Source organism: Mirounga angustirostris, unplaced genomic scaffold (genome assembly GCF_029215605.1).
Source record: "Mirounga angustirostris isolate CCGP_5_RB_7025 unplaced genomic scaffold, mMirAng1.0.hap1 SCAF_17, whole genome shotgun sequence".
Taxonomy (NCBI): Eukaryota; Metazoa; Chordata; class Mammalia; order Carnivora; family Phocidae; genus Mirounga; species Mirounga angustirostris.
Window position 1 is genome coordinate 39046090 of NW_026991725.1, and position 14391 is coordinate 39060480.

The following is a 14391-nucleotide window of genomic DNA, read 5'->3' on the forward strand; positions in this document are numbered from 1 at the left end:
TGACCTGAGCCGAAGGCAGACGCTTAAGTGATTGAGCCACCCAGGCGCCCCTTATTTTTAAGTTTTTAATTCCAGTTAACATACAGGTTATACTAGTTTCAAGTAATATCTTTCAGATGGGATATAGTATGCCTTTTAAACGAATGATGTTAGGGTGCCTGGGTGGCTCAGTCAGTTGGGCATCTGACTCTTGATTTGGGCTCAGGTCATGTTCTCAGGGTTGTGGGATCGAGCCCTGCCTTGGGCTCCAAGCCCCGCGTCCGGCTCTGTGCTCAGTGCAGAGTCTGCTTGGGATTTTCTCTTTCCCTCTCCCTCTGCTCCTCCCTACCCCCACTCATGCGCTCTCTAAATAAATAAAATCTTAAAAAAAGTAAACTAACGATGTCAATAGTAACAGAAAACAGTATTGTGCAATGATGGAAAAAAAATAAACTGAAGAGCTACAATGTAGCAAAAAGTAACATGGCAGAATCTGGCCGCAGACAGTATTTTGTTCTAATCAGTAATGTTGTCTAATTTTAATAAAAGTCCCCACATGTCTGGGGACACCTGGCTGGCTCATGACTCTTGGGAGAGCACATGACTCTGATCTTGGGGTTGTGAGTTCAAGCCCCACATTGGGTATAGAGATTACTTAAAAATAAAATCTTTAGAGGTGGAGCACCTGGGTGGCTCAGTTGGTTAAGTGGCCGACTCTTGATTTCAGCTCGGGTCATGATCTCAGGGTCCTGGGATGGAGCCCCTGGACTGGACTCCATGTTGAGCAGGGAGTCTGCTTCAGATTCTCTCTCCTTCCTCCTCTACTCCTCCGCTCTAAAATAAATAAAATCTTAAAAAAAAAATCTTTAGGGGCACCTGGGTGGCTCAGTCGGTTAAGTGACTGACTTGATTTCAGCTCAGGTCACGATCTCAGGGGGTGGGACTGAGCCCCACACTGGGCTCTGCGCTGGGCGTGGAGCCTGCTTAAGATTCTCTTTCCCTCTGCCTCTGCCCCCCAACCACCCCCCACGCACACGCTCCCACTCTCTCTCTCTCTAAAGAAAAAAAGAACTTGGGCGCCTGGGTGGCTCAGTTGGTTAAGCGACTGTGTTCAGCTCAGGTCATGATCCTGGAGTCCCAGGATCGAGTCCTGCATCAGACTCCTTGCTTGGCAGGGAGTCTGATTCTCCCTCTCACCCTCCCCCCTCTCATGCTCTCCTCCTTTCATTCTCTCTCAAATAAATAAAAATCTTAAAAAAAAACCACCTTAAAATTCCATCTCATTATATATATATATAAAACCCCACCTCATGACATCAGTTTTAAATGTTTTAAAAGTAGTGTTTGGAAGGCTCTGAGTAGCAAGTGGGTTAGTCAACAACACTACCATCTAGTACTTACGTATCTGTGCTGTTGGCACACAGAACTGTTCTTCCTGCCTTAACAGTGATGAACAGCCTAAGATATAACGGTAATTCAGGATTTTGATGCCAGCCATCTTGGGAGTAAGCACAGGACTCATTTGCCTCAGGGCGCTGGCTGGAGGGCGGGGCCTATGGCCCCCGGGACTAAGTTTAAGAATCCCCCAATGAACACACACTCCAAGAACATACACATTATCTCCTTGTGCTTCGATGTAAAATAGAGCTCAGACCTGGAGAATTTGCATTTCATGGAAATACAGTGTCTTAGGAATGAAAGAATTTCTGGGTGGTACCGTTCCACTTTCATTTTCCCCAGTTATCAACAGGTACTTTGGTAAAGCAGAGTTCAGCCTGAAGACCCCCTACTGTCAGCAGGTCAAGACCACTTGTGCCCCTTGCCTTAACCTCTTTCCAACATGCCACGCCTGTTTGTGCCCTCAACCACCATCCTGGAGTACCTGAAGGTGGGGTCTGGGGCTGCAGACTGCCCTGAAGCACTTGGTAGGAGCGGTCACCACCATCTCCTTGGCAATCATGTTTGAAGATAAGTCTGTTACAAACTCTCAGGTCCGTGAGCCGGGGGTGCCCGAGCTCCAGCTGCTTCGGGGCTAGAGGTGAGCCCAGGAAGCGGGGGCCTCAAGGCCACTTGCCCACCTACAACTCTTAGTCATCAATCGCAGATGAGCTTTCCACGGTGGAGTCTTCCCCAAGGTGCTCCCACCCAGATGCCTTCCCAGGAATTACAGATCCATGGTGGGAGGGGATATAATCACCAAGAAGCCTGTGACCAAACTGTGCAAAAGCATCAACCTTCCCATTGATTATGATGTTATTCTGAGGCCATGAGTCAAATAGAGCAAAAAGTCTCAACGAGGTGGACAGTCACTGCCTGAAGTTTTCACTTAAATGGCTCCACTTTAGAAGCATCTGTGCAGCCTCAGAGTAGCTCATAGGTGGTCTGAGACCAGCAGCATCCAGCAGGACGGTGCTGGCTCAAGTTCCTTCTCACTGAGGTCATCGTAGAAAAGCCAAGCAGAAACTACATAGCACCCAAGCAGGGCAGCCGCAAATGAGGTGGTGCTGGACTCCGTTTACGAACTGGACCAAGACTATAAGTGGAAATTCCTTGGGTTTAGTTTCTGTTCACGCTCTTGTCTGGTCTACGACGGCCAGTGTGGTGTGGTCAGGCCTGGTCTCACCCCACAGCAGCCAGCTGAGCAGGCAAGTATGCTTCAGCTCCTTGGCACATGGACACTGCTTTAACACAGACCATTCTGGGCTTCTGTCCTTTAAGGGGGGGAGGGAGGGAGGGGATGAGAACCAAGCAAGCCATGCTCTGGGTCTAGACCAGAGTTTCCAAAGTGCGGCCTATGGCTTCTGTCAGAAGCACCAGGCCTGTCTGTCTGTCCTTAACCACCATCTCGCAGCACCTGAGGGCGGGGGCATCCACACTGTGAACGAGCCCCCCAGGGATCCTGACGAGCGGCTGCGTGTGCGCAATCACGACTCCTGGGGCCCAGCAAGACCCACATGCACCCCCAAGGAGCTAGGTGAGTCGGAAAATAGGACACAGGAGTCCTAACACCTGACATGGCTTTCAGGTTTTTATTTTAAGTAAGGCGGGGGGGGGGGGGAGAAAAGAGAAAAGATACAGAGTGAAGAATTCATTTTATGTTTATTATTCACAGTTAATCACTACCTACCAAATGCTATCCGCAGAGTTAAAGGATTAAGTACATAGGTCTTTTTATTTAAACACTGATTTTTTTTTTAAATATATACACACAAAACTTAGTTTAGCAAGGCTTCATGATATACACCAATTCCAAAATAAAACAATCAAATGGTCCAGGTGTAGAATGCCGGAGATTCCTTTTATCATCACCGAGGAAAGAAGCTACCAGAAAGGGAGCGAGGGGGTGGGTGCTCTGTCCAGAAGAGCAGCTGCCTCCGGGGCCTCTGAGTACTCCAGGCTGAGTCCGGCTCCATAACCAGAGTCCAAGGGAGACTCCAACCGACCACGTCAGAACCCAAAGGCCATCACCAACTCCCGGGCAGCCCCATGTTTGTTGCGGGCAGGGGATCGGGTGGAGAAAGTTCACAGGCACATCACTACGAGGGACAAGCAGCTGACAAGGCGGACAGAGAGAGCTCTGCAATGCCCTCGGCCTTCCTATATTTCCCACTCATCCTTCCCCAACTGTCCCTGCTTCACTGAGACATTTCCTTGGGGGGAAGGGCGGAGCGGCTATAGACATGGCCCACTGGGAACGGAGACACAAAAACCCAGCTGCTTCTCGAACGGTGCCCTAGTGCTCACCTGGGCAGGTCAGGCAGGGAACACAGCAGATGAAAGCCATGAACAGATACCTCTGATTTTCAGAGCAAGAAAAACGAAAGCTCCCATTTTCCACCCCGGTGTGGGAACACAGTATACAACCCGATACAGCCACAGAGCGACAGCTGAAGTTCCTCGGGCTTTCCTGTGTTTGAAACCTGCTGGCTCCAGGGTGTTTTCTCTGGGGGGCTCTGGAGCTGAGGAGGGGCAGACAACAGCCAGGATCACAAGGTCAAGGACTCTGACCCCCCACCCCCAGCCAGATCCAGTCCGAGGTGGGAAGAGCTGGACAGTCTCCTCCTTCCCCAGCGGCTGGCAGCACTGCTCCCCTGGGGCAGCCACGGCGGACTCCAGAGGGCTGACAAATATTAAAGCTGAACCTTAAAGACTTGTGGCTGAGAACAGGCAGAATGGCCACACCCCCACCTGAGCTTTCTCTGCGGCTCTACCCCGCTCTCCCCTCCCCCCAGGGGAGGACTATTTACACAGAGTAGGAGACAAATTGGCTAAAAAAGCTCTGGACTGTCTTTAACTTATTTTAAAACAAATAAAAAAACACCACTCATAAGCAACTCTTGAAATAAGGAAAAAGGCACTATGAAAAATCAACATGCTCAATAATACCATTTGGAAGGGAAAACAATGTAGAAAAGAGACAAAGGTTTTTAGCTTGACTTTTCTCAGGAAGCCATGAGGGGTAACAGTCCTTCCTTTTGTCCCCGCTCCATTTTCAACTTTGTCACAAGACGCTGGCGGCCGGGGGCTGCCCCCATTTGGCAGAAGCTGACCAGCAAGGGCTGCCGGCCGCCTGCCCTCTCCTCTGTGTGTGCATGAGGAACACGGCCACGGCTGTCCTTCCTGCAGTCACTCCGACTACAACAGACATTTTGCATAGAGAAAATACCAGCCCGCTTGGTTTCTTTTCTTTTATTATTGGCATCAGCTAGGACTATATGTAGTATTAGACGTCATGCACTGATGGACAGAAGAGGAAAAGGATGAAAAAGAGGACAAAGGAGAAACAGGAGCAGCGGTGAAAATCTGTAATAAAAACTCTTTTCTTAATTTATAGGTAAGTTTTGGCATTTTTATATCCAACGCCCCCTCCCCTCCCCAAAGTTCCAACCAAAGTGAGAGGGTCACCAGGTGACCCAGCCAGGTGTTCTGAGCTCCCTCACGGGCTGCTGTTAAGGCAGCTCGTGGGTTTAATTCTTTTGTGTTTTAAATTTTTCACTTTCTTTAAATAATCTCTTCTTAATTCTTAGACGTTCCGGTTCACAGGGGTGACGTAATTGCGGGGAAACATGCCGGTCTGCCCGTGGCAGGCCCCTTTCCACCAGTTGGGGTCTGAGTTATCCATGACGTGGATAAAGTCTCCCCGACGGAATCCCAGCTCTCCATCCTCCTGGGGATCAAAGTCAAAGAGGGCCTGGACGTACGTCGGTTGCTGCAGAAGAGGGGCAGGGAGAGAACACCCGCTGGGTCTCTGCTCATGGCCAGCCCCCTGCCGGGCAGGACTAGTCACAAGGGTGCGACAGACGTGTGCCGACTCCTACATGTTTCCCGAGACAACCTTCCATTTCTGCCCCCCACTCGTTTATCCTTCCAGGTTCTAGGTCTACTCTATGTGGGAGCAGGGTACGTTCACCAGGGCTCACAACAGGCTAGAACGTGCAAGGGCACATCCCGCCATGGCGGCCGAGGCGCCACACCACGGAAGCAAGTGCTGCTTGTCAGGAAAGAAACTCAGGAAACAGCAGTCAGACTCCGGTTTACAACCCTAAGCTTTGAAAAGGCTTCAGTTCCTTTTCAAGCAATCGGTTTCTTGCTTATAAAGTCCTTAAGGTTTTACAGAGTCAAAAGGTCAAGAGCTTGACTAAAATAAGGTGGAGCTCCCCTTAACACAGGCCTGGGGCTTTAGGCTTCACAGGAAGACAGGAATGAGTGTGGACTCCACTCCCTCACAAGCAAGGTTTTCCTCCTTACTTGCTTCCAGGAATACAGTATTGGAGCGTGTCAAAGACCATTTTCCTTCAGAGACATAGGTGGTAACTGGCAACACACCGCCTCAGAAAGGCAGCCTCTGGGAAAGGCAGCACCATTTTGTTTCAAACTACACGTAATATTTTGAATAATGAGCACAGAAGCCCCAGAAGGAATCCTTTGAAAAGGTACGTGTCTGCCTGAGGAGCTATTCTTAATTGCGAAAAACGATCCCGATCTCTCTTATGAGGCTTACCTGGGGCACCTGTTCTATGTCCCGGAGGAATATCTGCTGGTTTCTGGAGACAGATGTAGATCTGTGATAATCCACCAGCTCATTCAGAGAATTGAATTTCACCACCCAGAGGAAATACTTTCCAGCTCCATCTCGGAGCACCTTGAAGTGCTGCACATCATTTCCGAACCTGGGGAGGGCAGAGAACACACACGGGAACAGGTCAGGGGGCTCTGTCCCAGCTACCTGGGGGCCACGTGCCCACCAAATCAAGGGGGCGTCTTATGAGAACTAGTATTCTGGCAACACTTCTCACAGCCCGAGGGGCCCCGGCCTGCAGCACAACACGACTCCCTGGCTGGAGTCAGGACACTGAGTGCCCCTGAGATCCCTCCAGTGGACTGATGATTACCAGTGACAACAGGAAGAATCCTTGTCAGAGAGGGAAACCCTGTCCATCAGGTTAATTTGGAAGATGTTTGTAAAATAATGTCCTAACCTATGGCGTGTCTCCACGTGCCCTGCACTGTACCAAATCAAACAGAGCCTTATTCAGGGAAGAGTGTGACTTCATTAACTTTCCAAGCAAAAACCAAAGATTCCAAACAAACAAAAACCCCCGTTAAAGCCTTACATGATATTTAAAGACTACAAGAGGTGGGAGAGGAAGGTGAGAGAGGAGGGACTAGAACATACTTTCAACAACTCCCCTGTAACTGGGAGTATAGATCATGTTTTCCATTCAGGGATTTTAGTTCTACTCATGGGCGAAAAGGTCTCAGAACGGAACGTCGTGGGCCAATAAATACCAGAGGCCAAGGTACCCAGTGCCCAGAGGTTTCTTGATCACCGGGTAACATGCCTCTCCGTACACTGGCCCGCAGAAGCAGGAGTTCAACTGGGAGCTGACCGCCCCTGACCACAGTGCTATGTGGCTGCGTCACCAGCCCAGCAAGGCTCTGCCTGTCCTGCTCACTGCTGGGTCCTGAGCATGGACACCAGAGGCCAGCCCTCCAACGGCATTCTATGAAGATCTGTAAATGAAGGACATGGTCTCTCCTCTCCAGTCTTACAGGGGGAAGGAAATGACAAACTTCTGAAAAACAACCCAGTAGGTGGCAGCACTGGGTTTCAAGTAGGAGATCCCAAGCATTCAGAACCGGTGTTGCTTTTTCATGAGAATCCGTGCGTGCAGTGAGGAAGGAGGGCACATTCAAGCCACACTTCTGGCTCCACAGAAGCCCACGCCCATGGGTGCGATGCGGATGGTTTCCATAAGGTGTACAGGGTCCCAGACAGTGACCTGTTAACTGCCACGGTGTTTTCCATTACTGACTCACATCTCCAAACTAGAGAAACCTTTTAGAGACTGTGGATTCTTGAACCTCCTTTGAGAAGGTGTTTGTGTTGTTAAAGGCGGTAATGACATCTGTTTCAAATTTTATTTCTGAAACAATAAATGCGGGACTCTTTAAAGTTTTTATTTGATAAAACGGAATGGTCTGGGAGCTTGCCAGCAGCTACCACATGAGCGTGCGCAGTGACTGGTAGTAATCAAGGCCTCCCCACTGCACGCCACCCGCTGCGGTGGCTCTGGCCATCGCTCAATTAACCTGTAACTGCTTGTACTCCTCGTTCTAGACTGTTTTCTACTCAGGTCAGTATAAAATGTAAGAAAAACAGATGATGAAACACAAGTTATCAAAGAAGCATGAAGAACTGCATCTCAAGATGCTCTTCCTCAGACCCTCACTCACATGTGTTTAACTGAGTGCATCAGAAAGCCGCTGTTGGGGGGTGGGGGTGGGGAGGTAACCTCTGTAACCTGCCACGCAGTTTTGCTGTGAGCCTACAACTGCTATAAAAAATGAAGTCTATTAAAAAAAAAGTCCTTGTTAGAAGATAGTAATTAGATCCAGTTTGACTTTTCCATGCTGGGACTAAAAAACTCACTCATACCGGACACATATCTGCAACGTTGTGAACATGGCCTGAAACCACCTCCCATACCTTCACTGAGAAAAAGAACACAAAAATTAAGCTTAAATCTACATTTCAAAAAACGTATACTGGTCCTACAATGAAACAAGATATTCAATTAATTTTGAAAACTGAAAAATCTTTACATTGTGTATAAATGGCAAATAAACTATCTTAGGGTCTTCATTTAAAAATAATCAATGTAATCTATAATAACACTGATCTGAGTTCCTCCCCTTCAACTTTTTATTTAAATTCTAGTTAGTTAACATATAGCATAATATTAGTTTCAGGAGAATTTTGTGATTCCTCACATATAACACCCAGTGATCTGAGTTTTTAACCTAATCATGCTGTCATATAAATGATGGAGTGCTTTCTAAGATTCCCAGGGGAGGGGTTCCTGTGGTAATATATTAACTAGAAAGGACTGAGTCAAAACACATATGGAAATGACAATTTGATTAAAAATCCTTATTTCACAGATGAGAAGTGATTTGCTTGAAATCCTCAAAGTTCCAACTTATGTTCTCCACAATTCCGAGGGTGGTCAAACTCCCTGCCTTCCCCATTCCCTGCTTACCAGCTCTTCTTCACATTTTCTCACTGGGGAAAGCAAAGCACCCCCAAACCCTTGTGGTAACCATTTAAAGTTAAATTAAGAGGCCTAGGATGGTGCTGGGAGGATTTAAGCTAGACATCTGGTAAAGGTGCACAAAGTGGCTGACAGGGTGACCAGTCACGTCCACAGGGCGCGCGAAAGGGATCCCACCGAGGGCAAACAAGGAAAAAGCTGTGTGCGCACAAGGCACAGAGGAGGGGTGGGGAATAGGGAAACCAGGCCGCTACTCACCAGCTAGAGACTGTTACCATGCGGGAATCTAAACTCAGTACTGGTAGAACTGATTTTGAAGAGGAGCCAGAAATGACTATTTTAATGTAAAATATTCTGCTGTGGTAAAATACTGTTTAGGCTAAACCTCTACCAGTTGGCAACCTTTGGTGTGTGCAGCCAGACAGCTTGCCTGTGGCTTCACAATTCCGACCAGCAGGGAGAGGCCCCGGGGACCAGGGCGGGAAGTACTTACTTGACGGACAGGGAGAAGTCCCCCGGGGCACTCTCACTCTCTCGGATAAGAAACGCCCCATCATGCCGCTGTTTGCTAAGCATTTCTTCTGCCTTGGCTCTGGGGATTTTGCCAAAAAACCACCTAAGGAAGGAAGACAAGCCAGTCAACATCTGCTTCCCCACACAGAGACGGGATATCCAGCCTCGAAATGTGAGTAACAGAACACTCCTTGCCAAAGGAAGGGGCCTCCCTCTTTACCCTCCAGTGTCAACATGCCCCACAGAGCCGTTCAGTCAGCTTCTCCCTTGAGACGCGGACCATCTCCCTTCAAGTGACTTTCCCCTACCCTACTCTCCAGAAAGTGACACATAAGGCACGATCGTGGGCCACTCTTCCTAAAGAGGTGGGCCCTTAAAGGTGGGCCTCCTGGGCCAAAGCCCACCGGGCTCCCTACTGACTCAGCACCCTGGGGGAAAGCCCAGGTCTATCAATATGAAGCACCGGAAGAACCACGTAAGGAGACAGGCCCGTCTCCCAGCCACTGACAAGGTTGAAGCTTGGCTACAGGGGGATTACGGGCAATGGAGGCAGGACACTGGAAGGCCCAGAAACTGGAGCCAGGGCTACTACTTGTAACAGCCCAGGGTGAAGAGGTGCAGGCTCTGCGAGAGCAGCTGCTACCACCACAAAGGCGTCACTCCTCTCAGAGGCCTCTCCTGCCATCACTGCTCAGAGTCCGCTCCCAGGAGCCGGCAGGAACATCCTAATTTATCCTATGCAGAGGCAGCTAGTTGCAAGATGCAGTTTTTCATTTGGGATATGTTATGGAGTCTTCTGCTCCCAAGGCTAATTCACCTTGGCCACAAGAAAAAGTGGGTGAATTCACACAAAACTGTGAGTGCAAGTGGCCTGTGGAGGAGGAAGGGGAGGGGGAGGAGGTGGGGGAGAGGAAGAGCAGGAGCAGTGAAAAAAGCTTCAAGTCATAGCTGCCTATTTCACATGAAAACCATTACTCATTAGGATGGGTCAATTGTGAAAACAATATTCTCTTTTCAAATCTGTCTTTAAGTGTTATTATTTTAAAAAAGCAATGATATTACTTATAGCTAATAAGACCTATCTGGGGCGCCTGGGTGGCTCGGTTAAGTGTCTGCCTTCGGCTCAGGTCAAGATCCCAGGGTCCTAAGATCGAGCCCTACATCGGGCTCCCTGCTCAGAAGAAGAGTCTGCTTTTCCCTTTCCCTACACCCCCCTCTTGTGCTCTCTCTCTCTCATGAGCTCTGTCTCAAATAAAATCTTTTTTTTTTTTTTTTTTAAAGATTTTATTTGACAGAGAGAGACACAGCGAGAGAGGGAACACAAGGAGGGGGAGTGGGAGAGGGAGAAGCAGGCTTCCTGCGGAGCAGGGAGCCTGATGCGGGGCTTGATCCCAGGATGCTGGGACCATGACCTGAGCCGAAGGCAGACGCTTAACGACTGAGCCACCCAGGTGCCCCATAAATAAAATCTTAAAAAAAAAAAAAAAGACCCATATGCTTCATCAGACTCTTTACATGGTAACTAACATTCATTATATATGCAAACTGTAATAACAAAGGTACCAAATAGTCCGTTAAAGTAATAAATCTAACTTACATATCTATTTTACAAGCAACTACATTGCAAGGAATCTCTAAAATAATAGACTTTGCTAAAATTTAAACATGGGGCGCCTGGGTGGCTCAGTCAGTTAAGTGTCCACCTCTTGGTTTCAGCTCAGGTTGTGATCATGATCTCAGGGTCATGGGATTGAGCCCTAGAGTCCCTGCATCTGGCTCTGTGCTCAGCAGGGAGTCTACCCGCCCCCACCCTGCACATTCTCTTTCTGAATCGATCAATAAATCTTAAAAAAACCAAAAAATACAAAAAAAACCCAAAAAACCCCAAAACCCTCATACAGAAAGATGTGAGCTGCTAGGAAGATTCGATCAGAAGGTGCCATTAATTAATCATTAAACATTCTTAAATCTACCTTGTTGTGTCTTTCTCAGTTTGAGTACTATAATGCCAGGCTGCTGAATAGCTGCTAGGATCTAGCTTCTAGAAATAACCCAAGTGTAAGCCCTCCAGTGCCTGGAAGTCAGGCCACACAAGAGAAATTACATATTAATACAACAGAATCATCTCCAACAATGAAAGGACAGCTGACTATACTAAGACCACTGAAATATTTTCTATTTTAAATCTCTAGTGCTTTCAAGTTTGTGATGCACTTGCAGGCAATAAGCATCGGTCTGGGGTGGGGTAAAGTCACCCAACAGCCACTCTCTTTTCCTCCCAAGTCCCCAAGATCTTCCCACCAAGCAGGTATTTTCCTTTCTTTTCCCCTGTTTTAAAATAATGAATATGAATTAAAGAAATAGCCTAGATGTTCATGAAGTAAAAATAAAGACTTCCCCTCAAGCTCCCCAGTGGCAGCCGAGTGCTAGCAGCTCTGCTCGGATTTCAGGCCTTCGCATCTGATGCGCACATACAGGTACGGCTGCATGTTTTCTAGCCCCCAGCTTGAGATGGACTCAATTTAATTCTCAGTGAAAAACGATAAACTGCAGTGAAATAAAGTACTCCAAATTGGAATTTTTACAAAGTAAACATACCCATTATAAGCACCCAGACTGAAAAATAGACAATTAGCTGGAGACCATTTTATTAAATAAAGACTTCTTTTATATCTGTTTCCATTTTTACTAAATTCTGTCCCTCTTTTTCTCAAGGATGTCCCACAACATAAGGGATATTGCACCATATGAAGAATAGCTATCACTCTCCATTAAGACATTTAAACAGTGATATTTAGGTGTAACTACATGGCTACAGTCAAAATTTTTAACATCTTTAGCAAAGGAGAAAGCTAACCAGAGGAGGAGGCTCATTTTCCAATTTAATTCTTCACTACATTCCATAGGCTTCCATCTATATGCACTCAGTGTGAAAAGCACATATATGGACCCACCCCCAGTACGCACAATAATCTGTGTTGCAACACTAGCCGATAATCGCTTCCTAGTCTGTGTTTAACTTGTTACCTCAAAAGCCGTATTAGGTCGTACTCCACTGGAGACTTTCCTCTTCCTAACAAAAACTGAAGGTGGGGGGAGAGGAAGGAGAGAGGGGAGAGGGAAGGGGGGCTTGGTGCTCTGTGCTCTCCCACCGCTATGGGAGGGACACAGACCCTGTACTTATGGATGTCCAGTCACAGAGCAGTCCCGGAACACGACGTGTGCCCGCAAGGCCAACCACTCTGCAGGCCCATGGCCATGGTCTCTTCAGCAATATGGTTTCCTGTTTCAGAGCATGCAGCGGGGGAGCACTCCCTGCCTTTCAGCTAAACTCTGCAAAAACCACCACCACGGAGGCTCTCCTGGATGCTTCCCAATCAATTATTATTCCAGAGTTCTTTAGAGTGGACCTTTAAAGAGGACGAAGCAGGACAAGTAGTCTTCCTCGAGGGCTAACCCAGCAATCAGGCAACTGGGGCAATAACCTGTGCTTTCTGAGGAAGGAGGCCTTTCCTGTCTTTTCTCAACAGTCGGATTCAAAAGGCCTATGTCATTTTAAACAATCCGAACGAAAACAAGGATATAGAGCCATAGGCATTTTATTTAATATAAAAATTACAGTGTGATGTTCTGCTGAATTCCCTTTTAGCCTGGAAATACGAAAATGAAAAGGAATTGAAGTTGATTTCCATTATCACTGGATCGAGTACAGAAACCAGCAAACTATGGCCCTCAGCCCAAATATGCCCAGTTTTTGTATGGCCCACAATCTAAGATATTTACAAATTTTTAAAGGGTTATTTTATTTATTTTTTAAAAAAGATTTATTTATTTATTTGAGAAAGAGTGAGCAAGACAAAGAACACGAGCGGGGAGAAGAGCAGAGGGAGAGGGAGAAGCAGACTCCCTGCTGAGCAGGGAGCCCAGCATGGGGCTTGATCCCAGGACTCCAGGGTCATGACCCAAGCCGAAGGCAGCCACTTAATAGACTGAGCCACCCAGGTGCCCCTTAAAGGGTTATTTTTAAAAATTCAAAAGAATATGTGAAATGGGGCGCCTGGGTGGCTCAGTTGGTTAAGCGACTGCTTTCGGCTCAGGTCATGATCCTGGAGTCCCTGGATCGAGTCCCGCATCAGGCTCCCTGCTCGGCAGGGAGTCTACTTCTCCCTCTGACCCTTCCCCCTCTCATGTGCTCTCTGTCTCTCATTCTCTCTCTCTCAAATAAATAAATAAAATCTTAAAAAAAAAAAAAAGAATATGTGAAATGACAGAGACTGCATATGGTCCTCAAAGTCTAAAATATTTATTATCTGGTCCTTTACATATAGTTTAGCCAACGCTTCATCTATTTTGAGGATAGATTGAAGGAATAGATGTACACAGAATATCTAGCTTATATGGACAGAGGGAGGACCCACTCTGTATGATCCAAAGAGCAGCTCCCACTCCCAGTAACCACTACCCAACTGCTTCTCCCCGTGGAGTGCATTCCGTGATGCTGTCCGTGAAAAGCCTACACAGTCCCCCAAGCAAACATGGTCACTAAATGGCTACAAGAATGCAAAGCTGTGCTTAGTATATACTTCCCAGGACATCTGTACTAGTCTTGTGTTCATCTTTTGGAGTTTCTTGGTTATTACCATGTGTGCCGACATTTTAGTAACCTGGGCATGGCTGTGTGTAAACCCCTAATCTAATGTTACAGGGACTTCAAATGAAGGGCATTATCAATTCACTGACGGGGGTCCAGGAGTCCCTGCCACATACACCTTTGAAGATTTTTTTTATGCCTACTTAAAAAAAAAAGATAGCATTTGGCTTACATTTAATTGCCAGTGGTGGTTACCTCCAAAAGGGGTATGTATGTGGGGAGAAATTCCTATATTGCTCTATGGTTTTCTACACTTTTTTTTTTTTAAAGATTTTATTTATTTGACAGAGAGAGACACAGCGAGAGAGGGAACACAAGCAGGGGGAGTGGGAGAGGGAGAAATAGGCCTCCCGCGGAGCAGGGAGCCCGATGCAGGGCTCAATCCCAGGACCCTGGGATCATGACCTGAGCCGAGGCAGACGCTTAACGACTGAGCCACCCAGGGGTCCCTCTACGCTGTCTTTTATAATGAGAACCAAATTCATAAATTATTGGCACTGAAATAAAAATACCAGAAACTTTCCTAATTTTTAAGATAAAGAGGAATGAACTAGATGATCGAAGGCCCCTTTGAACTCTGTGTATAAGATGTGGTTAAGATCTCTGTTCTTGTGGCTCGGGGGGGAAGAGAAATGACAGGCACACATTAAAGGAGTGACAATGAAGGAGAGGGACAAATGGGCTGCCACTTGA

At 47.3% G+C, this 14391-nt stretch overlaps 1 protein-coding gene across 2 annotated transcripts in view; it reads right to left on the bottom strand.

The window, feature by feature from the left end:
* Nucleotides 1-3059: 3059 nt before the first annotated feature.
* The window catches only part of GRB2 (growth factor receptor bound protein 2), a 75920-nt gene continuing 64588 nt past the window's right edge, over nt 3060-14391 (bottom strand). Inside the window, exons 4-6 of one of the 2 annotated variants that reach the window (XM_064582178.1) lie at nt 9028-9150; nt 5981-6149; nt 3060-5245 (exon numbers count right to left, since the gene is read on the bottom strand). In XM_064582178.1, the coding sequence (XP_064438248.1) occupies nt 5003-5245; nt 5981-6149; nt 9028-9150 (535 nt within the window). In that variant the 3' untranslated portion in view covers nt 3060-5002. The remainder of the gene's footprint in view (nt 5246-5980; nt 6150-9027; nt 9151-14391) is intronic. The other variant, XM_045888474.2, reaches the window with a different exon arrangement.